Raw genomic sequence first — 27,969 nt, forward strand, 5'->3', positions numbered from 1 at the left:
TTTTCAGCCCAGCTCTGCTGTACCTTTAAAGCCACTTAAAATCTGTCTATGGCTTGCAACACTTAGCATGGATTTAGTGCCTGTCCATGAGGTAAAGTCTGTGCTATTGATGAACCGACTTAGTGCGGTAGGGATTACATGAAATGAAGTCCATCTGCCAGTTGTGTACATTGAGGTTCAGAGTGAACAGACAGTAGACTATATGTACTATAAAAGAGGCCCGGACGCAGTATAGTGAAAACAACAGCAGGGGGAGCACAAGCACAAACCTGTTCAGGAGGTAAAAATATAAATAAATAAATAAATAAATAAATATAACCTGTAGTTCCCGGATGTACAGTACTGCTGCACCTCCCCCCTTCGCTCCTTCTCTCCTCCCCTCCGCCACCGCCTGCTTGTCAAACCGAGCCTCCTCCTCCGCTTACTGTCCCCTCCCAGCGGGTCTCCCTCCCTTTGCACTGCAGTGAAAACCTCTGTAAAGGAGAGAGAGACGGAGAAGAGAGCCTGAAGCTGAGTATAAAGCCAGGCCGAGACCTCACACAGCACAGCAAACGTGTTTTTTTTGTATTTCTCGCCTCAGCTCGGCGGCCTACAGAGTGTCCCCTGTTGTAGCCTACCTCTTTTCCGTTCACATCGCCTGGATTTCATCATCCGACCTGCAAGATGGTAAGCGGCAACTGCTCCTATTTTCATACCTCCGCCGACTGGTAAACACACCAGTGGGCAGGCCTGCGCTTTAATGTGTCGAAGAATGTGGCGTTTTGACAGGTTGTTTTTCGTGGTGAGCGCTTTGCTTTGAGTTTGTAGTCGACAACGTAGAGCTCTGGCGAGAAGGAAATGCTTTTCTCACCCACTTTTGGCTCCTTGTCGCGCTCTCTGTGCAATACCCCGGGGCTGACAGTAGCCTAAAGCCTGTGGCCCAGATATTTCTTATCCCTTCTCGGCATAGCCTACACTCTTATTAGCAACGAGGCCTGTGCAAATTAGTTTTCGTGACAAAAATACACGCTTATTAGGCCCAGGGTTGGAACTAATTGTGGCATATTTTACACACCAGGCAGGGAAATGTAACGTCCGCTCAAAGTTACGGCTTTGCACTAATATTCTTTCTGCACTTAACGTATAATGTTATTTATCTCAATATGTTGTTGTGTGTGTTGCATGGCGCTTTGTTGATAGTTGCAACATTGTTTCATTGGAACTCTTAAGCTTCAATGAAAAGGACGAAGCTACATTTGTTTCTAGTTACAGCAGTTCTAGAACTAGAGGAAGCTGTCACACCAGGCCACAGGATTGGCTTGTGCTGCCCTAATTAATTGGTTAGTAGCCTATATATGTGTATGTATACATATCTATATGTATAAATGTATATATCCATGTAGTTACCCATAGGAGTGGATCTCAGCAGTGTCCAGTACTGAATCCTTCTTCAACAGTTAATGTTGTCAGTAACCAATTGCAAGGGCGCAGTGAGAAATTTTGAGTTCTATGCACAGACTTAAGCCCCTTGTCCCTCCATTCACTGCCCTCTCATACCCACAATCTATTTCCATCCAACGATATATCTAAAACTCCTCTTCACATCCATTTTCTGATCAGTTATAGTTGTCATAGCACAGAAATTGGCAGTTGCAGCCATTTGTTCATTAGCAATGACCTGTTACTCTTTTGTTATTATCTAGACAGGTACAAAAGCCAAATAGTATTCCTGGTTCAAGTTTGTTTGAGGTAAAATCATTGTCGTTGTCATTGTTGTTCCATCATGTCTTGAAGAAACTTTTTTTGCTTTGGGTTTTGTAGGTTTTGGTTGTTCAAACCTCTTTCTCAGTAGAAGATTCAAATGTCAATATTGACATGATTAAGTGTCCAAACTAGAGCTAGGCCGATAAATCTGCTGGGCCGGCTGATAGCTTAGCTTATTGCAGTGGTATACGTGCAGCATATGTCAGTAACAAGAAATGTTAGCGATATGGCATTTAGAAACCGTGTCAACATTAGATAGCAAGTCCAAGTGACAATTTTATTTTTCATCTGTGAAAATTTCTGCTTAGTATATGTCTTGGCCACAAGTCTATATCACCAAAATGAAGAGGTCTGTATTGGATCCCTGTCAACCTTTTCAGACATCGATATAGGTATTGAATTTAAAGACACAATATTGGTCAGTCTATTTTGCAATTAAAATGTCAACAAATGTCACTTAAATTTTGGTTGTTTTTTTCTTTCTTTTTAATTTTCCAGAAATCTCTTAAAAGTTCTGGTTTTTAACATTCATATTTCATGTCTCAGTGTGTAACATTTGGGCATTGATTTGTTACCAGTGACTCTAGTAGTGTGTACTTTGAATCTGCATCGTTAGGACTGATGCCACAGACTGTGAATTCACTCGGAGCCCGATCTAAGGAGCAGGTTTACTGATATCTCGATATAGCTGCTGAGTGAAACCTCAAATGGACTAGGCCCCTGGCTAGTTAACTGCAGCATATGCAGTATCATGAGCTCATGCATTGTGATTCAAGGTTACTGTTCCTGAGGTTATGTTTTGCACATTATGGTGCATAAAGCATGCAAATGAAAATACAAATAAACACATAAACCCCACACAAGAGCCAGGAATTAAGAGCATTATCCTCTGTCCATGACACAGCATTATAAAAAAAAACAAAAAAAAACAGTAACAATGGCTTTTTGACTTCTCAATAATAAATTAATTAACCAGAGAAAGGTAAACTAAATATACTCAGAACTGTGTTACATTTGCCCCGCAGCAGTCTCAGCTCTCTGCCAGAGGGTAGAAACTCAGGGCATGCATGTCCTACAGACAGCGTGCCAACCTATAGCCCATCATAATGTATTCTTCTCAGCTTCAGGGGGAGGTTGGGGGCAGGGATACACCGTTGCTTAAGCATGTAGTGGAATGATCTGACGCTAAGGGGACCATATGCTGCCTAGCAATCAAGCGCCACCCACATAAGGATTGAGCCGTAGCTAATGTAAAAGAGATAAAAGCCACAGTGAACCACCAGCAGAAGTGATGATCAACACTACGTGATCCACAGTGCACTTCCAACCAGCCCACTCAGTGTGGATTTATTCTCCTCACTGGCCGTTACATTGCTGCAGTCCTCGGCTTGCACTGGAGCCAGCGCAGGCCAAACTCAAACTGTAGTCAGTTTTGTCAGTAAACATCTATTTGCCTGGTGTGTCAGCCTCTGTGTGCAGTGAATAGAGAAATTGAACGGGAGATAAAATTCATGAAAGACTTTTTAGGAGGGCCAACAAAGTTAGAAAGGTCAAAAGGGATCATGACTGGTTAAATAAATTCTAGACACTGATGCTGATGCAGGAGGTGATGAGGGTGTTTAAAAAGCTACATCACAACATACACCGCCTGTTGGCGAGAAGCAGAATCTATTGATTTAAATCACCAAAATAAGTGTCTCTCTATTTCTGCCTCATCAGCATCCAAGGCATCGAATGCACTGTACATAATTAATACCTAAAAGTGCATTTTGCACGCTGTCAATCGATCCATTATATTAGAGTATGGAGCATTAACGTAATTGGCTAATGCTGGTTGAATGGAGGACTCTAGCCAGGAGGGAAAAGTTTGCCAAACCCCAATGCCTATCACGGCCAAATATTCACTCCTTTCCAGAATGTTAAAGTATTGACATTTTCGTGTAAAAATATGGGATATTATGTGAAAAATATAGGGACGTTAGTAGATGTTGATTCCAGCCTTGTAAATTATAATTTAAGGTTTGGAGCATTCATTGACAAAACAAGCCCTTTGAGCACCTTTTGTCATTTGTTAAACAAAATTGTTTAGTGAGTTAATGAGCTGTATAATAAAGGAATCAGAAATGTGTCAGTTGCAGCCTTAAATGATGTCCTGCACTTATCGTTGTGCTTTGTCCACTGGGACCTTTTTATGTCACAGCATTCGTCAGTGTGTCCCGGCCCTGGTGACTCCGAGATGAATTCCCGTATTGGGGAACAGTCCATTATTGAGCTGTTAGCTAAAGATGACGATTGATTGTTCTCATGTTCTCAGCAGTTGGTAAATATAGTATGTCTTCATCACCTCTGGGGTAGTGCATAAGAAGATTTAGGCATTGTTTGTATTCATGGCATTATGGGGCCTGAAAAACCCTTTGTAGGTAAGTCCAAGACGGGGATAGAAATGGCTGAGAGGATTAGCCCTGCCAGAGCTCCTTCAGGCAGTAAAGATTTTGGTAATTATTTTCATATTTGCACTTGACTCCTAAATCTGGTACAGATCCTTGACACACACAGAAATACACACAGATCCGATGCACGTTAAAGTATGCAAGCGCACCTGATCAGGCATCATCACAAAACAAGAACTAAAAAAGGTGAGAGATGTTGCTTTGAGGAACAAGAGGAGAGTAACTAAATATCTGTGCAAAGAGACAGATGACTGTAAACTTGTAGCAGCGTATTTTAATTCTTGCACGTATCCTCGATGGCTTCTCTTCTGGGTAATAGTGGAAGGTTATTAGTGATATTGCGCGTTCAGCTGGTTATTGGCCTGGGCTTTGCCTGCTGTACAGAGTTGGGCTGAAAAATGGAGGGGTGAACTCTATTTAAAGACCAGTCTGAAAGCACAGCACAGCACGGCTCGGCTCTGCTCTGCACTCTGCTGTGACTCTGGAGGGTTGAGTGTGTTTATCATAACGTTCGGCTATATGGCGAGCTTGATACTTGCAGACACATTCGTGTGGAGGAGGGGAGTCTTCTGATCCCTGAACTAATGGAGCAAGGAAGAGAAGCGGGGAGAACGCGCGCAACATAAACTGACTTGAATGCGCTATCCTCAAAAATAATGAGTCAGTAACATGCATTGTGTGGAAAAGCAAGTCCGACACACAGATGTTTTAAATGGCCCATTGTTTTAATTGATTTCCCATGTGCACACGCACATACCAGAGTTGCTCTTTAGATGGCCTGCAGTTTATAGTGGCCAGTCATTTTGGCCCCTCACAAGTAAGAGGCCTAGAAAACCTATAAAATGCTCAGTATTTTTCCTTAAAAAAACAACTGAAACAGCTGATTATAATTGTTCTCAATAAGTTCTGTCAATTGACCTAATCAAGTAATTGTTTCAGTACAACTGTATTTGCTTTCTGAGGTATCCTGTAGTTTCATTGCAGGTTTATTGACATGTGATCACAAATAACTCCTGCTGTTACTTTGGATACTGAAGTGAAAGACTGCTCCAGCATTCAGTATGTTTTTCTTTTAGATATTATCAGCCCATCTCACTCACAACTGAATGTGTCAATACAGCGAACAGCTGGCTTACATACAATCATAAGACAGCAGTGTTGCCTGTTGACACCCTTGGCCATGTTTGTTCAGCAGATTTTCTATTCGCAAAATTATTTTTTTTTCTAAGTCAAGTACAATAAACATTGAGATTTGACTTGTTGGCATCAGTACAGACACGTATTGGAAACAGAGTGTAATAGTACACATCAATAAGCCTAGTACAAGGAGGACAGACTCTTGGATAACATGCATGGTTAGACCATAAATACACTCAGGTCTGCAGATTTTTGAGGCTGAATTGGATGTTTGTCCTCATGTCTGTCAGTTCATCGATTGTCCTGTTAATGCGCAATATCTCATCATTATTTAATTAATAATTATGATACATTTGTAGGGTTTATGCAAGTCATCGCTTCAGCATGTTGTAGGTTGCCCTTGCTGCACTCAGAGGAAACCACAGTGTTTAAATGTCTATATTATGTGAGTTTCAGATAAGTAAGCAAATGTGCAGAGGCCTTAAAGTTAGCAAAGCAGTCTTTATATCAGAACTTTGCTTGTTTGATCAGCACATTTGAACAGAGAAGTGAATGAAATGTGGTGGCTGCTGCTCTCTGCCACTGCTGAGTCGGATGACCATAGTGTCGTCTGCAAACTTCAGGAGTTTAACAGCTGGGTCCTTGGAGGTGCAGTCTTTAGCATAGAGGGAGAGGAGACGTCCACCAGCTTCACCTGCTGTCCGGCTTGTCAGGAATCTGGTGATCCACTGACGGATGGCGGGGGAGACAGTGAGCTGGGAGAGTTTGGAGTGATGGTGTTTAGTGCCGAGCTGAAGTCCCCAAAACATTATGTCCCTGGGTAGTCAAGGTGTTGCATGATGTAGTGCAGTCCTGTGTTGACTGAGTCATCCACAGACCTTCCCAATAGACTAACTGCAGAGGGTCCAGCAGATGTAGTGTGACATTCTTCAGACCTCCACAAGACTTTCCAGGTTCGTGAGAAATGGTGAAAATCTATCTGTAGTGAACTGCCTGATGTTAAGCAGTTCTTCTCCGGTGAAATTAATCTGGTTTGAGTAACCGAAAACAAAGAGAATAAACAAAAACATAGTACCAGTGAGTGCTGTACAATGGCTGCCATCTTAGCCAACTTAGTCTGCAGCCCCATGAACCGTACTCCCCAGTCTTTCATGTTATGACTGGGTTCTGCAGGTCTATAATTAGCTTTTTTGGTCAGCCGTAGTGTTGCTGCTGAACCAGCGATGATGCCAGACTCTTCGTTATGCAAAATGTGTTTTGTGTGCTAAGGACTAATTGATTCTGAATGAAGCATGCATTATTGATGAGCCAACATGAGTCTCTCTCTCTTTCTCTTTTTGCCTCTTTTCCTCTAAGTGTATGCAAGATCCTTATTTGCTTTATACATTTCTTTTTCTTTTGCTGTATTTTGACAATCGCCCCCATCTGATATGCTCCATTAGCATCTACGTTAAGAGGCAGCTCAACAAGAGCTGCATGAAGTGGTTTATTGCAGAAGACATGACAAGAGTTACTCCTGACCCCACGTTAGTCACACCAGGAACCTAAGGAAGGCCTTAGAGAGTAAACCTGTAATCCTCAACGCCAAATCTGCTTTGCTGTAAGTCTCTTTATCTCCGGGGACCCTACAGCCAGCACTGAAGCAACAGTTCACATCGGGGACGTAGTTGAGAGTATGCACACCCAACACGCATTTACACACCATTTTGTTTAGGTAATTATTCATTTACCTTTGTAAGCTAAGATACATTTATCATCGTATTTCATCAGTTAGGTAACAAACATTTTAAAGTGGTTGTTAGCCATGACTGTTTGAACAGTGACTCTGATTTTTTTCCGATTGTCCATCCACTCATGGATGCAAATTTTCTTCTTTTAACTCTTCATCTTTTAGATTTGATTTTATTCTATATTTATCTTTATCTTCCTGGTTGCGTTAGTCGTGAAGCTGTGCATCTGATTCCTCACAACACTCAGTTCATGGTTCTTTTTATTGTTGATATTGTTTTATAGTTAATCTTGTTCCGTGATTAGCTTATGATAATTTAGCCAAAACTGACAAATTGACTAGTCAATGAAAGTTAAAATAGATTTGCAGTCCCCTCAGCTCTACCTGGAGAGGTCCACCCTGCAGTAGTATCTCCAAATCTTACAATAGATGCAAAACTTTAGGGTCACTAGTATCTTTCTCTATCGTTCTTTAATTAATTGTTTACTTTTTGAGATACATGTCATATTGCATTGATATTCTGCATGCATATTTTTGGATCGGTTGCCATATAGCAGTTAATGAAACCCCAGTGGGTGGCCATATAAAGCTAGACGCAGTGTAGCTTAAATTAACTCTGATGTACATTATGAACTTTGAATCCAACTCTTCCTTATTTATCTGCTGAAAATGGTAACTGTTTCATGTATAGGACTCCCAGTTTCCTAGTCTCCATTTCTAGATGTGTGACATATTTTACGACAGCTGAGGCCGAGGTGCTGCCTGGACTTGTGTCCTTACCTACTATTTCTGCATGACCTATTTGTGACCACCAGACAAGATAAATCAAAGTCAAAGGCTGAGTGAAGCGCAATCAAGTATGCTAACCGTGTGGCACTGGTCATGCAGGTTATCACAACCATGCAGTGAATGACATACCTGTGTTTTCACTGACTTCACTGACTCACTAAAACTCATTTTACAGTAGAAGTAAAATACAACAATGAATTATTTTTCTTTAGTCCACACCAAAGGGACCAAAATAAAGGTGTGAACGAGTCTCATATAGCAGGGTGAGGGTGCATTCACAGCCTGTCCTTGAACTTGAGGACACTGGTTCAAGGCCTTGAATCCAAAATCCAGCTGAAGTGTCATTTAGGAAGTCAGTGTGCCTACAGCTCTCTCCGTGCCACTCAGTAGCAGAGCGATCTCTGTGTAGAAGAGCAAACAAAAGGATTTTTTCCCTACAGGGATCAATAAAGTATCACATTGTCACTATTACCCACTGAGCCACACAGGCAATGGGACACCCAACCCCAGTAATGGTGGAGTCATGTGTTACGCATTGAGCTACACCAGAATTCAATCTTTGAAAGTGGCGGTGCCCAGCCTCTGTCGAGCTGTTGTTCCATAGAGGAAAACCATGTGTATGTCAGCCTCAGATCACTGCACCATGGGCTGACTCCACTCTCCTGATACGGTGTCAAATGCTAAGTCGCTCTCCTGGCTAATCCCGTGTCACCTCTTTCTCCTCGCTGCTCTTAAAATACCACAACTTCTCTCGGCTAAGTCTGCTGTTATGAGGTAGCACAACGACAAGCCAGCACATGACATAACTAGCACTAGCTTTTTTTCTTGTCAGTTCAGTGCGTTAGCGTGTATCTGTGTGTCACTGTGAGCAAATGACAAGAGTAGTACTTGTACTGACTGTCACAAGGCGTTGGTAGTGTAAAGTTATATAATATAAGTTAATATAAAGTTGTGTTTATTGCATTAATGCTGGCAAACAAGCAAACCAGTCAAAGGTCACTGAGCCCATCACCTTCTCTGGTTGTCATGCCATTTACAAGCACTTGAAGAAGGACTGTCATAAGAGAATAATCTCAGTTCTTGACTTGTTGTCAAATGGCAAAATTCATCCTTGAATCCACTAAATCAAAGATGTTATATTTTGTTTAGGTTTCATTTCCACCCTTACATTTATTTCTCTACAGTTTGTTTACATGACGAATGAGATTTTTCTTAGCTTTTTGCGTGTGGTTGTTTGGTACAATGTAAGTTCAAATGTCACTGCTTTTGGCCAGGAGTTTTAAACGTTGCAATCAAACATCTCCACCCCAGACTTCAATTCCTCCCTTCTGTGTTTTTCTTTAAAGACCCTGTGTACACAATTGGCAGATTTCTTACTTTGGTGATTTCTAGTGGTAGCATCAATAGAAACGCTGCTTGTAGCGTTGCTTATTTTCACATGAAGAGGGGCTTTAAATCCAACTTAGTTGATCAGCAGCTGCAGTCAGTAGTCAGTATCCTCGACAAAAGTCCTTCTCTGGACTTCTCTACAGGAAGCTTAAACAGAGCTGCCAGTTCGCATGTCCAGTTTGCCAAGCGCAGCCTCAGTTTGGCATTCCTTGATGGAGCTGCAGGACAATTGTGGTCGATGGCTCGCTGGCCCAGGGCATCTCTCTCTCTCTCTCTCTCTCTCAGATGTAGGATCCCCACTCTGTCACCCCCTCCTCTCTGCAACAGGGACTCCTCACTGGCTCCCATGTGAGCGTTCAGCCTCACCCTGCCAGCAATCAGACTCAGGCTCAGTGGGCACTGCAGTGTTGGATGGGGCAGGGATGCGGATGTGACTGTTGAACATGAGCCAATAACACACAAACACACACACACACACACACACACACACACACACACACACATACACACACCACCATGCAGTGTCTCTGAATGTTATGGTATTTAAAGAGCCTTTGCACTGTGCTGAAAGATTTGTGCGTGCAAGATGCATGACCTGAGGCTGCACATGTAAATAGGAAACAGCATCAAAGAGTCGGAGAAAATCATCATTTTGAAATGTTCACGGAAACACGGTTTAAGTGTCTTCGTATTTGTGAAAGTGTGTGCAATCTTACAGTTACTTCTTCATCCACACAAAGATTTCACCCCAACCTCAGCAAATATTACACAAACTAAAATATAGGTATAAATTAGAATCAAGCAGACTGATGAATCTGTGTCTGTAACTTTGTTTTTTCGTATTAGGGTTGTACAATAAATTGGATAATTCTGTTACCACATTTGCATGTATGTTTACATAAATTGTTTATTTATATTTGTTATTTAAAGAACTTAGATAAAAATAATAATTAAAAAAAAAAGTAGAATATGTCACATCAGAAGTTTGTTCTATAAATGTTTTCGTATTTTGCACAGTTGTGAGCGTAACATTATTTAAATACAAAGCCCACAACAGTGCAAAATAGTAAAAAATGATATTATTTGTAAAGATGAAGCATTCATCTGGCCAGTCCTGAGCTGTGGAACAAATACTTGTCCATGTTGTAGAAGTTGAAGAACGTAGAACATCTGAGGAATTCACAGCCGCACTTTCTAGACAATGAAGAGGTTTTACTTTGAGGGCAGTCGTGCCGTTTTGTGTGTGAATGCTTCTATCAACAAGATCTCCTAAAAGTCTTGATGCATGACTCAGCTAAAGCGTTCCTTTTGAGTGATGTCAACCCTGCAGCGTCCTTGCACGTACCCACCACATCAGCAAAGATAATCAGATTAGCTGAAGATCCATCACTTTTATTGAACAGTATAGGCTCTAGGGCCCAGAGTCTAAGCAATTGATTTTACAGTCTTACCTGTCTCTGTTTGTTGGCAAGGTGTAACATCCTGGTAATTTAAAAAAAGATCAGAAAATCAATGGGGTACAGTCGCCAACCTGTTACTATGGACTTTAGCTGAATGCTGTACTGTCTGTTTTATTCCTGCTGTTGAAAAAAACCTGTGGTATGAAAATGAATTCAGTGCTCACCGCAGCTCACCAGGCTCTCGTCTGTCGCCTTTCTCAGTTGGTGCCATTGTCAGTTTGATGAACAAGGAAACAACTTTGAATTCTGCATAAAATTATCTAAAAGTACCTGTTTGCACTGCAGTTTTTTAATCAGCATCATGGTGTCAAAGAGCTTTTTAAAGCTGTATCCTAACTACAAGAAGCACTTCACTGTTTCCCGGTTTGAACTGGTTGGTACGTGAGTGAGATATTGTCTGGACTGATAAGCTACAGAGAGATTTCCAGCAATACCCAGCTGCAGTTGTTGGTTTGTTTGTTCTGAGAGGGTTTGTAATCACTGCCCACTTATTTTAAGTAACATAGCAGCTGTGATGAGTCTCTATTGAAACCATTCTGATTTTCTTCTAACTTCTCCGTTTCTCTCTCTCTCTCTCTCTCTTCAGGGAAATGAGGCCAGTTACCCCCTGGAGATGTGCTCACATTGTAAGTATTTTGTACCTTTTTGCTTTGCTCTAGATGAACAGGGCTTGATTTTGTTCAAAGCATGACGGCCTCTGAATTTATATCTGGTGTAGCTCATCGTTCGCAGGGTTTCTCCCAGAAAGTTGACCCACTCATTAAATACATGCCTCTGCTTTGTGTTCATTTCTGTGATGTTGCAAATCAGTGAGCAGGGTTAAGCATATTTGCATTTTTTGCAACCTTTTTTTTGTGAAACATCACTGTTTTCTACTTGGTCATGTTTACAAGATGTGTGCCAATAGACATCTTTGAGCTCTCAGTGGGAGGAGGAGAACTGAGAACGGATGATTCACTTTTCTTCTGCGTCAACATGATATCTGGGCCTGCCGTTGTTGAAAAAGTCCTGAGAGAGGCAGTTTTCACACCAGCTCGCTCTGGTGCACATGGCACGGTTTCCCCGGGACGTTGTTGAGAACCAGGTTAAAATGGGTCCACTGCTGCACGTGTTTAATGAGCACTGAGCCTGTGATAGGTCCCTCTGTAGTGTAGCGCTTCTTCAGGGACATTGTTTAGGATGACTTCATCGTGTCTCTGAAGCAGAGTCACATGTCGTTAATTATTTTAACGTAAACGCTGCAAAGTTAGTTGTTGAGGTTTGATTTTTGGCGCCACAGTTAAAAAGGTGTATAAACTTATTAATGGATGGATAAACTATAGTGTTGATCAAACAGTGCAGCAGGTACAGGGAGACAGAAAAGTGCAGGAGGGACAAACGTTCTGCTGGGGTTTAAAATTACACCAGTCTTCATGAGTAGATGAGCTTTTCTTGCAGCTTTTTACAGGCAGAAGAAATAGTAAAAACGTGCAGATGGAGACATCTTGTTATTGTCAATAATCAATATGAATAGTAGTGAGAGTGACAACGACAGAGGACTTCCTTGCTACGTGACTAAACTCTTTTAATCACTCAGTAGTGTTTCATTTTGAGATCACCCGTGTCTCAGTGTTGCCCAACAGAGTAAGCCACAGTAACACACTCAGTGTGACACATCTTGTTAGAGTGAGCAGAGCTGTGGACACACTGTGGCGTGTCCATACTTGTATTAATGACTAACGTTGTGCGGGTCCTGGCCAAGGCGGACAGGACCTTGGCCTGTCTGGCCTTCCAGGCATTCCTCCCCGCCCGGATTATGGTGAGGGAGGTGGATTTGGATGATGCATGACCCTGACCTGAACCCATGAAGGACCTCTGCAGTCAGTCTGGGATATTTACAGCTTCTCTCCATTCTCTGTCCATTTCTGTCTATCTCTCTCTCTTTGGCTGTCCTCCCTCCTACTTTGTTCTTATTTTATAGTGGTTGAATGCATCAATATGAGCATTTAGATACTTACTGTAACTGCAAGAAGCACTTTTACCTGCTAGATTGAACAGTTTTCAACTTGGAAAAAATGTTCAGTGCGGCTACTCTGCTTGTCTCTATCAAACACTCTCTTTTTCTCGTCATCTGTCTCCTGCTTTCTCTTTCTTTGATTTTTTTTTCCTTCCCTCCCTCCCTCTCACTGCCTTGATCTTTCTTTGGCTTTCTCTCGCTGTCTCTCACACCCTCCACTGACAGAGCAGCTGTTCAGCTCATCAAGTGTTTGGACAGGCTGTGAAGAAATTAGCTCTGGCCTGCTGGTCAGATAGAGACGCCCTGCTGCAGCTCAACCTCACCACCCTGAGTGACTGTGAACCAACAAAGTCGAACACCCACTCGCCTGTACCTGTCATCAGACCGCTCTTAAGTTTTGCTTTGACACTATGGATTGTGAAATAAGGTCATTATTATATGCTGGAGCGTGAGTTTTCTTGTCAATGCAGCGTCTCACCGCCGCTGGCTTAAGTGGCAAAAGGCCAGATCATCACCCTCAACGCATCACGCTCTCACACAGAAACGCAGCAGTGAGCCTGAAACCGTCACAGGCCTGTCTACAGCCGCCCAAAATAAACGGCGGGCAGCTCGCTGGAGTTCCTTGTTGCTAGGGGTTTCCCTGAGGGCGGGAACCAGAGCCTCTGTTGGTGGGGGTGGTGGGGTGAGTTGGGGGTTTTCTGATGACGGCACAGCTATAAATATACACTATCAGCGCAATGCCCTGGTTCGTCCTCTCCGTTCAGTCCATGCAGGCGAGCTGTACATTATCAGAGCAGCCAGAGCAATCAGCCTAATGCACCGAGTCCTGGAGCTCTCCTCTGTAGTACACACACTCAGCTGTATGGCCTCCTCTATACAGTGGCCTAGATGAGATAAGACAGAGAAAAGGTGTGTGTGTGTGTGTGTGTGTGTGTGTGTGTGTGTGTGCGTGTGCACCTCTTTTCTTTTTTTTTTAGTCATAGAAATAACCTGACTTCCAAATCCACAGGTAATCCAGAATCTGTTCTGTGCCGACCTGATGAAAACAGCAGAGAGACCAACACTAAGCACAATTTTAGCTAATTATACAGTATATCTTTTCAAAGGTTCACAGCAGTGCTGCATTTTCTTAACCAAGAGTTGCAATTGTAGGTAAATTACATATTATTTAGTGCTGTACTGATTATCCTTCAGAAAATATCCCCTTAAAATTTCATGAGACTGAGTAACATTACATTTTCAACAGTTCTATTAGAATTATTGAATTGCACAATATGGTCAAAAGTAAAAAGGTTGTGATTTCAAACTTGTGTTAGAACTTGAACATGAACACGGTTGTAAATATGTCGACTAGGGCTGCACAGTTAATCAAAATATTATTGAAATCTGGTGCTACAGAGATGCCCCGGCCTACAAATCATATTATCCTGACGTAAGGGAACAAGCTTGTTTGGTAGAGACACCAACAAAAATAACATCATGATTTTTTTATTTTTTATTTTTTTTTCGGTGAAAATTAAATAAAAAAATTATTTACTAAAATCTTAGTTCATACCGCAATCACAATGCCTCCCAAAATAATCACATGATTGATTGAAACTTAGAAACTTCGTATTGCACTTCCATGATACTCGGGCCAAGATATATCAGTCAAGCCATAGAAACATTTTGGATCCCACTCTTCCCATAATGCAACTCAATGGCATCTCTTCAGTAGACCCTTCCTTACTGTCAAGCACCCGTATCTTTCAAACTGCCTGCCTCTAGTTTGCAGTGCAGCGTTTTTGTTCATCGGGGGTTATTTTTCTCAGACTTTAGAGAGAGCCACAGATGATGTTATACAACGGTTTTCTCACGCTGAGCAGCACTCCTCATGACCACTAAACTGATTTGTGAGTTCATCTTCAGTGATTAGAATCTGTGGGTTTTATTTATTATCTTGTATTTGTCACACACTGTTGTCTTCTGATATGTTCCCTAGACAACACTACAACCTTATTTGCCCAGTACAAACCCATTATACTAATTGGCGCAGTGTCATGCGTCAAACTCATGTACTTACTGAGCTGTGCATGTAACGTCCTCCTGTTTACCTACTCTCACACCTTATCTTGTGTGTTTGGAGAGCGATATGCAGCAGGGTCTAGGCTGTAATTATCAGGAACATGCCGACAGAATTCTGCACTGTAAACCCCCCACACACACACACACCTCTCGGTTCAGGTTAGCTTTGTTAATGGAGTCACATGTCTCCATTAATGTGCAGGGTGGACCTTTTTAATGGCTGAGCATGCTTAAGAGGACAATGACATTTTGGGAACATTGTGTTTTATAATTATACAAAAACGGGGAGGAAAAGCCAGCTGCACTCCGCCAGATTTTCAGTTCACACAGCTGTGCTGCTGCTTAATGCTTAGCTTGTGCTACCTGACTTTTAGATGTGCTACGAGAAATGTCTCAGTGTTAAGCAGAACATGTAGGGTACAAATATCAAATGCAATTTGTTACAGAAGCACTGGTACTGATATTAGTATTGACCTTAGTGATACTGGGTCTAAAATCTAGCCTTTCTCACTTTAGCTCAACCAGAATCAGAATTGTTTCAATGTTTCATCAACTACACAGGCACAGATATCTGTCCTGATGACATTTTTGTAAACACATATTGATATATTGATAATAAAGACAGCGCAAACTGTACAGGAAACCATGCAAGACAAGCTATGGAGCAAAGACTAGAGGGAGAGCCATTTGGCCAATTTCTTTGTTAATTGCTCCTCCTGTGTGCATTCGGAGGACATCTACATATGCATGTGTTTTCATGCGTACACCTGGTGAACAATTGTTAAAACACTTCCTCCTTTTTTTCCGCCTGTGTGTGTGTGTGTGTGTGTGTGTGTGTGTGTGTGTGTGTATCTGCGCATGTGTGTGTGTGTGTGTGTGGGCTACTTTGGGGGGCTAACGGGTTCCAGTTGCCTAGTAACACACTTGAGGGTGCATACAGCGTTGATGAAGGTGTGTGCGTGTGTGTCTGTTGTGATCTGCGGTGGAGTATATGAGATTAACATAATCATCTCACAGTTACACTGGGTCTCCCTCGGAGCTGCTTATTAGCATATAGCAGTGTGAGGAGCCTCTGACTGTGCAGCCCCCTCAGAAAACCCTCTCCTTCACATGGGAACATTTTTGGATATTTTTCCCTTGAATGATCCATGTAATGAAAAATGCATCCATGGGTATATTTATCTGTTATATTATCATGTAATTAACACTAATTTTCTCTTTGTGTAAAATGTAAAAACTGTTTTTTCAGAGTCATCTTGCGCTCAAATGCATAACGCACATAAAAACAATCCGCCATACAAAAAGTGATTATGGGGTCAAAGGTTGATCTAGCCAACGGTACCATCATATAAAGCCTGCAACTCTACTGTACCTTCATCTCCTGTATTTTCTAACCAGCAACATGGGAGGTGTCCATTTGAGTATCAGTTTGCAACATCGCCCACATAGTCGCAGCTGTCTCTGCTGCCGAAGGCTCAAACACACAGGCTACGGCATGACTCTGGGGTTACAAACATGTCCGTGCCCTCCTCCTCTGCAAGCTGAGGTCACGGAGAAGGACAGTGATCATCAAGGGCAGGGTTGTTTTTGCCGGTTTTATCCCGCCTATATTTATAACTTCCATATTAAATCCCTCAGTTTATTAATGGAGAAATAAGGAAGGAAAATTTGCTTATTTATTTCATATTAAATCAGATTTTTTTTTGATGCCTATAATTGTAAGTACAGATGTTAGAATAAAAAATAAAAAGATCCATCAAGCATCATCATTTCAGGGACACCTCTCCTCTACATACAGTGACACTAGTAGTTCTTTATTCGATTCACCTCACTTATTTGTTGGACACCACATTTTGAGGTCTGGCCACTGTAAAGGAGTCAGTGCTTGTAAAGCTGGTGATCAAGGGATTTACTCTTTATTTTACTGCTCTCACTGGAAAGAGTTTGCATAAGAGTATGAGATAATGACAGTTGAATCAGAGAACCTTTTAGTTTATTGGGTGCTTTCCTTGGAGCCGTAAACCGCAGCTATGATACCGTTCTGGTTTTTTACCTCTTGGCCATAAGTTATCAGAAAGAGCCATATACTGGATAAGTCAGTCGAACAAACTGCAGTAGTAAACGTACTCTACCCGCCGTCTTAATCATGAGTTTTATTTGGCTCAGCTTGGAGCCACGTCTGTCTGTGGCGCTGGCAGACGTGGGACGTGTTGGTTCAAGACCTGGAAGGGGACTCAGACTGTGAGAAAGCTGTTGTCCTCGCTCGCATGAATTATACATGTACCTACTCACTTGGCAGTTCCAGACAGCAAGAAGGGATCTGGGCAGAGTGTTCAGATGTTCCCCCGCTCGGCTGCTGCACCGAAGTTTGTTATGTGTTGTAAATGTCAGAGCGATTTTTCATTTGTACAGCTTATCCCACTGACCTGACTGTGTAGCAACAAAAGGTACTTAAACTGTGACAGGGAACCGGTTTGAAAGATTAATATTAACATCTGCTGTTTGGTGGAGAGTTCTACTTTGTTGGCCTTATACAGCGATAGTGTAAACATATTTGTAGGGCTCGAAGCAGTTCAAGTTCAAGTTGAACCCTCCATACTCGAGTACCTTAGTTATCCCCTCTCTGCTCCTGAAAATGGCATCCTATTATATGTTGACAAGGGCTTCTTAATTATAAAGTTATTGGCGAACAGAAAGGGAGGTCTGCTCTACCAGTTGTTCGGTGCCATTGATTTTGCACCCACTTGCAGAATGTGGGGTGTGTGTGGTGTCTGCAGGAAGTGTGTCGGGAGGAAACTGAACCCTAAATCAAACAATAGGCTCACACCCACACTGACACATCTAGCTGGGCCACCTTGATTAGATAAATATGGCTTTGAGTTAGGGCACTAAACCCGGTATGGTGATTATCTGTAGCACCAATATCCCTCGCACGGACCGTTAAATCTATGAGCCAAGGTTGTGTCATCTGCTGTGCTGAACAGGAAACAGGAGGCTGCTGATAAGGAAGTGTTTTGTGTCACAGGACAGCCATGTGCTTGGCTCTGATAACTCACACCTAGTGGACATAGAAACCCTGTGGTATACATCAGATTTTGCGTGTGTGTGTGTGTGTGTGTTTGTACCAGAGGTTGTCAGGCACATGAAAACAAGGCAGTGCCACCTCGTTATAAATAAAAAAATACTTTATATGTGCAAAAATCATGGAAATGAGATACAGTATAATAAACATTCATTGTATCCTAAAGGGTTTTGTGTCTTGCTCATGCAAAGGCTCATTAATCCACAGGCCACAGTGGCTTTTGCATCACAAATTCAATTCGCCAGGTGCTCGCACAACACACACACACACACACACACACACACAAAATTTACCAGTGGCTGATGTTAATGCTGAAGACAAATAAGAGCATTATCCATTAAAGACGAACCAGGGAATGAGTTTGAGTTATACAAGAATTAAAGTTTGTAGTCATACAAGGGAAAAAATTAATTGATTTTTGATTGTCTTGATTTTCATTTGTAATTGTTCTGATGTACTCCTACGTAACCATTATACTAAGGCTGCAACTAACAATCATTTTCCTTACTAATCAATTAATCACCTAGTTTAAAAATGTAAGAAAATCGTCAAAAATTTTGATCACAATTTCTGATAGCCTGAGGTGTTTTGTTCAGATGTCTGCGCCCGACAGTCCACTACACAAATATAATCAACTGATTATCATAGAAGACCAAGAGAATCAGCAAATATTCTAATTTTTAAAAAATTCTGTTGACTGACTAATTGATTAATTGGCTTTTTGTTTCAGTTTCATACTGTATTACACCATGTCATATTTTTGTAGTTTTTAGTCTTCTTTAGTATTTGACTTGCAATTGTACATGTAGATAAAAGTTGTTTTTGTTAATGTCCCAGGTAAGGTGAACTGACTTAACCTCTACTCTCCTCCACCTCGATTGTTTGCTTGCAGCTGCTTGATTAAGGGTGCTAAGTTCAAAACCTGAAGTCTTTACTGTATACAATATATCATTACTGGACTGGTCATCAGAGCAGTGACGATAGGACCTGATGTATAGCTCATGTACAGTGGAGGTCAGCAGATTGTTCACGTTGTGCTGCTCTCCGTTTGCAGTCTGCTGCTGTGGTTGCGTCCATTTCCAGTTTTCTCTTTCTCAACCTCTGTATCTCTCACTCTCTCTCTCTCTCTCTCGTTCCTCCCCTACTCCTCCACCACACTCTGATTAGTCATGGAGCTAATGTATCACAGCATGTCCGAATGTTGAAACCCAAAACACAACCCACACCCCTTCCTCCCTCTCTCTCTCTCTCTCTCTTTCTCTCTCTTCCTCTATCATGTAATAAGTGGAACGATGGGATAACATCTCGTTGCTTCAACCTCGAATCATTAACATGGTTCTCTTCTTGGATTGCAGACATATTTGTGCATCCAAATATATATCAGGTGTAAACCTTTCCATTTTACTGACGAATTTGTTTTGTTTTTTTTAATCCCTTTGCTCTGTAGCCGGGTTAGGGTTAAAGTTAGTGACAGATTACAGAAAATATCCAAGTCTCTGAACTCAACTGGAGGGACGTGCACCATTCTTCCAAAAGATATTCCCCTTACGGACCCGTTTGCCACCTGTATGAATACAAGCAGGAGATATCGTAGCCTGCAAAAATGCCAACATGTCCTCTTTGTAATTACCACCAGGAGGCTTCCTGCCCGCCCCCCGGTTGTCAGATTCAATGCAAAGTAAATCTGATATGATGCAAACTTTTCCTTGAACTTTACCTGCACCGGCTGTCCTCGTGGAGGTCAGTAAACCTGATCAGAACTGGAATGAACTGAATTCTTGGTGTCATAAATTTGTCACACCTCACTATTGTCCCTCCTTCCCTCTGTCAGCTATGTGTTAAGATTAATATATAGCCCTCGTCTTTTAGGACCCCAGATTAAAGCAGGCAGTGTAGTAGTTTGTGGTTGGCCATCGGGATCACGTGATTATGTGTGAAAGAGCTTATATAGTAATTAACAACTGGCTTTGTTATTGCTTCTGGATTACTCCTTGCTATTGTTCAGTATACTGACTGGGGAGTTAAGGCAGTTTCAGATGGCAGGGGAACAAAAGATCCAGATCCCTAAAAAAGCACCAGTAGAACACAAAAGCTGTAAGTTTGCAAAAATGATCTGTGTGTTTGTCTTACTGCTAATTCCACTGTTACTCCCTCTCCTCTACCTTTTCCCATCAGCTCTCATTTCTCTACCTTCTCTCCCTTTTTCCTATTTTATATATTTATTCCTATTTTATCACCGCAGTGTTTTACAGTCTAGCAACTGGAGCGTTTTCAATACTTGCACCAGTTTCAGGTCTGTCTGTGTAAGTGCAGTACAACATGTACTGTGGTTGCTGTGGGTCCACAGCTCGGAGCAGTTTGCCCAGGCCGGAAGTGGTGTCCTTGACCTAGTTGCAAGTGGTGGCTACTAAAATTTATGACTACAGTTCATGCAGGTGTTGGCATAGGGATATTTATATTTTGCTAGTGGCTTAGTGGATGTGATGCTTTACTGTTCTTGGGAGAATACTGCTGCAGGTGAGCAATTTTTCCCTGTCACTTTTAACTCTTTCCTGTCTCTGTGTGTCCTAGTATTACTTCCCCATGTGGCTGCTCTGAGTTTGGGGGGCTGCGTCAGGGCACCATGAATCTGACCCCTGCACACTTTACCATGTGTTTTCTTGTAATTATGATGATGTAGTGATTGGATAAGAACACCAGTTGAATGTCTGCAAAGAAATTGTAACTCATCCGGATCTTCTCCCCCTTTCTCTCCTTCTTTTTCTCTTTGTCCAGTCGATGCTGATGAGATTAAGAGGCTAGGGAAGAGGTTTAAGAAACTCGACCTAGATAACTCTGGCTCGCTCAGTGTGGAGGAGTTCATGTCGCTGCCAGAGCTGCAACAGAACCCGCTGGTGCAAAGGGTTATCGACATATTTGACACGGATGGGAACGGAGAAGTGGACTTTAAAGGTATGCCATAAACTCTGCCGGCAGGGGGAACTACCAGTACCTGATTTTACAGCTTTATCCTGGACTATATTTGTCTGTGAGATGTTTTTAAAGATACGACAACACTGCTGTTGTCGTATCAGTACATTGACTGCTATCCCACATTCAATCACAACTTAATCATTATTAATAACTCCATGATCATACTTCAGAAGGGCTCTATCAAAACTGCTTTACTTTACAGCCACTGTTTGAATTTTGTTGTGCCATTTTCACAGTTTATATGTTGTGACATTCACAGAGCAACCAGTTCACTCAGAGGAAACTCTTTTATGTCTTTTATGTGACGTAAATTAGGCCTTTGTAATTGCTTTGGTCTGATCAGAATTTGTCTCTAGGCATTGATCTTTATACACATAATTTTAAGATCTGCCAGCGAACTAACACAGATTGGTTTTACTATTTGACGTCTGTATGATATCGGTATTTAGCATCAAGACTCTAATCACGTAACTGCTTGCAAGCGTACACCAAGTTTAGTACATCCCTGAAAAAGAGGAACAGCTGCAGCAGATACAGAGCTCACTGTAGATATAAGCTTAAAAATGACCATGAGTGGAGTGTATCTGCAGAACAGGAGCTCAGCAGTTAAAGTTAAATTATTATACGAGTAACAGAAAAGAAAGGAGTCAAAAAATCAAACGTCTTGAGTTGAAATATTTCTCTGTACTTGACTGAATTCAATGTAGGTTTCAATATGAGTATTTACATTTCAGCAGGGAAAGCAGTCAAATCCATTTGCTAAACAACCACCAAAGCAAAACAACAAACAGTCGACCAGTACAAGAACTTACTCCACCATTAATACCACTGCAAATCCTGCACATACTGGTGGCAGCCGGAACTATTCTTTATTCAGCTCACACTATTTGGCAGCTGCACCATGTTCCATCAGCATTTAATGTAATTTGAAGCTCATTTTCTACAATAAAGCTGATTAATATCAGGCTTCATGTCAATGCACAAATACACAGCATGTGAGTGGCAAAGAAATCTACTTCCTAACTGAATGCATGACAGGGAATTACCCCTAGACAAGTTTCACAAAACAGACCTATTGTCCTCCAAGTGTAGAAATACAAAACTGTCTCTGAGGTTTAACTGCAGCGCATGATTAAAAATAATCAGATCTCGATATCTAGGGACTTTGCACCCAGCAGCCTCTCGTGTCTCTCAACTCTTCAGTACAGTAGAAGTGCTTTTCAAAATGGAGATCAGGAAATGCAATCCAATATGTATGACCAGGATTCAAGTCTTGACAGTCGGTGAAAACAAGGTGGTGTTATATATGATGAGCTCTGACCAGGGTTTTGAAACGTTAAACATGATGATTTAGATTCACTGTCGAAAACCTATTGTGCTGTTTATCGATGTGAAGTATATTCCCTCACCTCTGTCTTTGTTGCAGCCTTTCCACTGTCACTATACATCATAAACATTGTACAGTATACCATGATATCAAGATGTTGATGTCTGTAATGTTGAGGTGGAGCCTTATGGGCACTGATTGTTGTTCTCCTCTCCCAGAGTTCATCGAGGGAGTCTCGCAGTTCAGCGTCAAGGGGGACAAGGAACAGAAGCTTCGGTGTAAGTAAAGTTGCTTCTTCATTAAAACCACATGTGGCCAGAGGTAACACAGGCTGTTCAGGGTGTCTTCTCCCCAAACACGTCTGCTTGCTTCGCCGCTTTGGGAGTTGAACCTGTGTGTCTCCTGTGTCTTCCCTGTTCTGTTTGTCTCATCGAAAACTCCCCTGGTGAAAACGACAGTAAACGTTGATTAGTGCGCAAAATTAACTCACCTGCCAAGAGATAGGGCTTGTTGTTTTTTTTTCATGTTGCTATCAGAACTGATTATCCTTCTAGTCAGACTAATTAATGCAGAAATGTCAGCCAACCAGTTTTTCAGTGTCTCTGGAATCAAGCCTGAAGCTTCAAGGCAGTTTGTCTGGAAACCAAACAAGAGCATGTCTGATAAAGGATTATTGTTTTCATTGGCTCAAGGAGAAAGAGTCCTTCTTTCAAATGTTAGTCAGTGGGTGACCAGAGCTGAATCAAAGACAAGTTCTCTTAACATTCGATGGTCTGTGGGTGCTGCTGTGTAACTCATTTACCCCTGCTTCTGTCCCTCCCCTTCCCCCCCGTGCCACACCCTGCACCACAGTCGCTTTCAGGATCTACGACATGGACAAGGATGGCTACATCTCCAATGGCGAGCTCTTCCAGGTGTTGAAGATGATGGTAGGCAACAACCTGAAGGACACGCAGCTCCAGCAGATCGTGGACAAGACCATTATCAACGCAGACAAGGACGGAGACGGCAGGATATCCTTCGAAGAGTTCTGTGCAGTAAGTGGAAGCCCTCCTGGGGTATTTTGGGGGTGAGGGCGTGACGTTTCTGCTGATGCAGCTTGTTGTGGTGAAGGCAAATGTCAAAGGGGCAGAAAACCCTGGAAACAGCTTTTTGCTGAGGCTGGACAGCACTGGGTTTCAGTTTCATGCTTCCTGGTGAAATATGGTGTCAGGGGCTGTAAATATAGGCTGGTGAGTTCTTGCTACATGTGATGGGACACTAAAAATACTGAGCCAGCACTTCGGCTGTAATACACCACAGGAGCAACAAATAAAAGATCACATTTATTCTGTGTTGAGCTGGAGCCAATCTAACAACTGTGAAATAAGACTATATTTATAGTGAGAACGCAATAGTCAGGAGTGCATAGTGCCTTGACATTAAAATCCTGGGATGATCATGTGAGAGGGGTGACCACCAATGTAATAAGAGTGAAATGAGATATAAAAGCACAGGGGTGGAGGTTTGCTTCTGTAAAATAAGAAAGTATTAGAGCCAGTGGAGCAAGTCGGGGGGTTAATGAATTTCTTTGAAAAGATGAGTTTTCAGGCTGCAGTGGTGAACAGGGAGAGGCTCTGCTGAGTTACTTCACCGACATTATCGCTGCCAACACTTCACAAGCAGGAAGGTTTTCCTGCTGGAAAGTCCACCTTTATTTAATTGGACTCAATACTCGGGCCTTGATTAGGTAAAGCTAACATTATTCAGAGATCGCTCCGACCAGTCACTCCGAACACACTCATATGAATAAACGCATAACTTATCTACAAGACATGACCATAAACAACAGCAGCGGAGAGGACACACTCACACTGGACTTTGACGACAAAGGCTAAGTCATTTTTTAAGAACCATTAGAGTAAATGAGAGGAATATGTAAGATTTTACTGATCTACGACTGAGAGGGAGGCAGGAGAGAGAGGAGTTAATACGGCTCTGTCAAGAGCCGAGCCAATGCATATTTGAATCAATAGCTGCTGGAGTTGATGCAGTTCAAATTAAGACACGGCTGGTCTTTTGCACTTCACCAAATGAATTCATCCTGGAGATATTTCAAAGATGACAGAATTACGACGGGGTTACTCTCTGAATCAGCTCTTTAAAGATGTGGCCACAGTCGGAAATAATGAGCAGATGGCATTAATTAACAGCTGAGGTACCAAACATAGTTATTTCTGCCTTACTTTTATAGATTGAAAGAGGATCTGTTCCATGCAGCAGTGCTGTTTGCGAAGGTTTCGACCCAAATCAATGCAGAGAACCAAGATTTTGCCGATATGCTGTCGTGCTGATTTAAACACCATTACAGTTCAGATACATGGCCTTAATTATCTAATTTAAGATCAAAGAGGGAAACAAAGTCTCTCTCAGCACAATTAGCGTTCTCCTCCACATAACGCATGTCTCCTGTTGGACCCCAGTGGAGGCCGCTTTGCTCGGAGACATTTTCTGAAATGAAAGGCACCGGCTCTAACTCTGACAGACACAAGGCCCACATTTGACGGCTGCATCTCCGGAGCCTTGAACTAAAAAGGCTCTCGTCCTTGTGAGCATGTATTTTCAGGATGGCGCAGGAGAATATTACATCCTGTTTTTAACAAAGCGGCGCCGCTCAAAACACTTGGAGGAGGAGACTGTGTGACATGATTTGTGTCTGGCGTATAGACGTCCTGATCTGAGCGTGTAGGATTAAAGAAGCTGCAACAAAGAGGGTGTAAAAATAAAATGGATGTAAAAATAGATTATGTCAAAAGGCTGGGAGTAGTAAAAGGAAAGGAAAGGAGATTTAAATGGTAAAACTCTCTTATAAAGCTGTAATGCACTGCTGAAACCATCTGTCCATTAAAGGGACACTTCACTGATTTCTGAATCTCTGGAGGAGATTTCTCAAGTTTGAAAAAAATAAACCTAATGAAAACAATTATGTTGGCTTGACAATTGAGTTGCATTATGGGAAATGAAGCATGCATTGCATTTGGAGCTTTACTTTTGCTGCAGACTTAACTGTCGCCTCTGCTGCTTCGATTTTGACCAGTCCTTTGTTTTTAATGTGTCTGTCGAGAGCCTCCGAGCTTTATATAAATATTTGTTAGTTGAAGTGTACCTTCAGGCTCCTGCCGTTGTGAAAGCTGGTTCACCGTCATGGCTGGACGGGACACTGGGAAACTGCTTTATCGTTACTTTATTATTAACACCTGTGTTTCTTCCTGCTACAAGCCAAATGCCTCACTAACTGCATTTACCATGGCTGCCTCTAACAGCCCTGGATTAATGAATGTTTTCTCTTTTGCCTCTCTCTCTCTCTCTCTCTCTCTCTCTCTCTCTCTCTCTCCTCCAGGTGGTCGGCGGTCTTGATATACACAAAAAGATGGTGGTGGATGTGTGAGCGCTCCCTCCGCTCGCTGAATCCCCCCCTTCCTCCTCGACACTCGCTTTCTCCACCATCTCTGAAGATCTGCTCAAGACGTCCGGCAAAACGCTCTCTGTGTAACTCAATGGAAGTATTCTCTCTCTTTCTCTTTATCTCTTTCTTTCTCTCTCTCTCTCTCTCTCTCTCATTCTCTCTCTCTCTCTCTCTCTCTGTGAAGCCACTTTTTCTTTCAAAAACCACGGGCCTCGTGAAGCCAACTTTGAAGTGTTATTGAACTGTAAATCCTCTCAATAACCCGGTCGTAGCACTTTAAGAGACTGAAGGACATCTATTTGTCATTTGCAAGAGCATCTCCGATTTTGGATGAGGGGGGAGAAAGGGGGCTCAGTGAGGAGGCTGGTTGGCTTGTTCATATTTCATCCTTTCTTTTTTTTGTTAATTGTTATTTTTGATATTTATTTTTTGTTCTTGTCTTTTATAAAGAAGAAAAAATACAAGTATATCTATGGTTGTCTCGTGAGGGGAAGTGTATAGTATATTAACACTTGACTTACAGTACAACTAGAAAGTAGGGTATGAAGTGCCAACCAGAACATATCCAGAAACCAGTCCAAGTTATTACCTATCATCACTGCTGTCATCCACGCCAGACAAACTGGCTTGTGACACGTCTGACTGCACGACTGCGAGTCACATTAGATGCAAAACTAAAATCTTCAGTTTTGACTTTGTCTCCTCCGTTTTTAGCTTACACACGAGCAGCTTGGATTAGACCAGTGAAGCTTCCAGTTACTCTTAGCAAAGCAATTCATGTTTTTCTTTTTTTTTTTGTAATAAGATTCGCTAGTTTTATTTATACTTAGGAATGTGTTTATATTGTTGGAGATTATCCTTGTTTCCTGTCATGAAATTATAGGTAGATAAATTAATGCCAAGAAAATGTCTTTCCAAAAAACAATCTGTGGCTGCAAAAGTGATACATGGTTTACTCTTGATGAAGTATTTCGCGTTTTAACCGTGTGCATCCATACGACAATCTCCAATGCAAAGAATAGCTCTGCACTCAGTGACAAAAGTATAGTGGAATCATTATTTTCAAGACTTTTATTTAATGTTAAGGACAGCAGCTGGATGGACTTTGCTAAGAGCTCAGAGTAATAGCTTAAAGAGTGAATAATGGTGAGATTATGTTGTTTGTGCGAGTATATAGCAATTTAAGAGACTTATCTGCAGGCAGCGTTTTTTTTAACCGATATGTGTATATTAGGTAATCAATGTGCTCATCTTCTTTAACAGCAAGAGGAGAAGGCTTTGCCTCTGCTTTACATGAGCCCTTCTGAATACTTACCTTTCTCAGTACAGCGCAGGACGGGTCAGTTTTCTTTAACGCAACACAAACACTTAAGATCTTAACACGTTGGCATGATCAGTGTGCAATGGGACAGACTGTATATTATAGGTAGATTTTTTTTTTTTTTGGAAGGTGTACATTTCAAAAGTTGGCTTCTTCTCCCACTTTTTTTTCTGTCACAATCACCTCATTTTCTCCCCCTTCCACCCACTGATACGAACAGGGAGAAAAACAAATTTAACCAAATTTTCATTTCTAAGGGAAAAATGCTTCCTACTATAAAATGGCATCGGGATAGCTTTTTGTTTTGCTTTGGAGGCCGACTGCTGGTTTGAACAGGAGTTTTCAGTCAGAGATGAGACTCTGGAGTGCTCTGTTGTCCCTTATCCCAAAGCTCTGCACGGCTTGGGCCTCCCTGTGCTTGCATGACATGGAAATATATTTTTTGTTGTGCATGTAGATCAATTTTTTGAAATAATCCTCTTGTTTACACATGGATGGTGATGTTAATATATTTAAGAATTTAATGGTATACAATATGGATGTTGCCAAACTTTGGTAAATGTACACATATTATGAGAGGTAATCCAAATGAACTGAACTACATGTAACTTTTTGTATTTTACCCGGGTCAGCGAGATGCTTCTATTCCAGTAAAAGTTGCATATCTGATCCTGTCTCAAACTGCCACACACTGTACTCAGCTTAAAGGGGAAAGTTTTATGTTTTTTTTTTCTTTCTTTCTTTTGTATATAAGTATTTGTTAAATGCAGTTCTGGCTCTCTGTTCTCTGTATAGTTCAGATTGCGCTTTAGTTTGTAAGTGCTACTTTTTCTCTGAGGGACTTGGGTTCTTTTTAGTTTGTGTGGGGATATCTGAAAAGATTTAAGTTTGAGAACCTTTTTTTCCTTTTTCTGCATGCTGCATCTTATGCTGTGGGACTGTTGGAAACTTGATACTGTATGAAAATTAAATAAAATTTAAATAAACTTTGAAATGTTGAAAGTATTGGATTTTCTGTCAATGCTTTTTTTTTTTTTTTTTTGTCAGAGGGAGCATACAGTCAT

General features: G+C 41.7%; 1 protein-coding gene across 1 annotated transcript; it reads left to right on the forward strand.

The window, feature by feature from the left end:
• The first annotated feature begins 396 nt into the window (after positions 1 to 396).
• Positions 397 to 27,910, forward strand: LOC130181109 (calcineurin subunit B type 1). Its single transcript, XM_056394889.1, has 6 exons — positions 397 to 666; positions 11,284 to 11,323; positions 20,615 to 20,791; positions 22,358 to 22,417; positions 22,992 to 23,176; positions 25,519 to 27,910. Exons 1-6 carry the CDS (start codon positions 664 to 666, stop codon positions 25,564 to 25,566), a joined length of 513 nt encoding a protein of 170 aa, XP_056250864.1. The 5' UTR covers positions 397 to 663; the 3' UTR covers positions 25,567 to 27,910.
• Positions 27,911 to 27,969: the final 59 nt, after the last annotated feature.

Source organism: Seriola aureovittata, chromosome 14 (genome assembly GCF_021018895.1).
Source record: "Seriola aureovittata isolate HTS-2021-v1 ecotype China chromosome 14, ASM2101889v1, whole genome shotgun sequence".
Classification (NCBI taxonomy): Eukaryota; Metazoa; Chordata; class Actinopteri; order Carangiformes; family Carangidae; genus Seriola; species Seriola aureovittata.

Bases quoted from the DNA above. Each gene is read 5' to 3' on its own strand.
- LOC130181109 (XM_056394889.1), top strand. The intron at 11,324-20,614 runs GTAAGTATTTTG...CTCTTTGTCCAG, and splicing joins CCTGGAGATGTGCTCACATT to TCGATGCTGATGAGATTAAG. The intron at 20,792-22,357 runs GTATGCCATAAA...CTCCTCTCCCAG, and splicing joins CGGAGAAGTGGACTTTAAAG to AGTTCATCGAGGGAGTCTCG.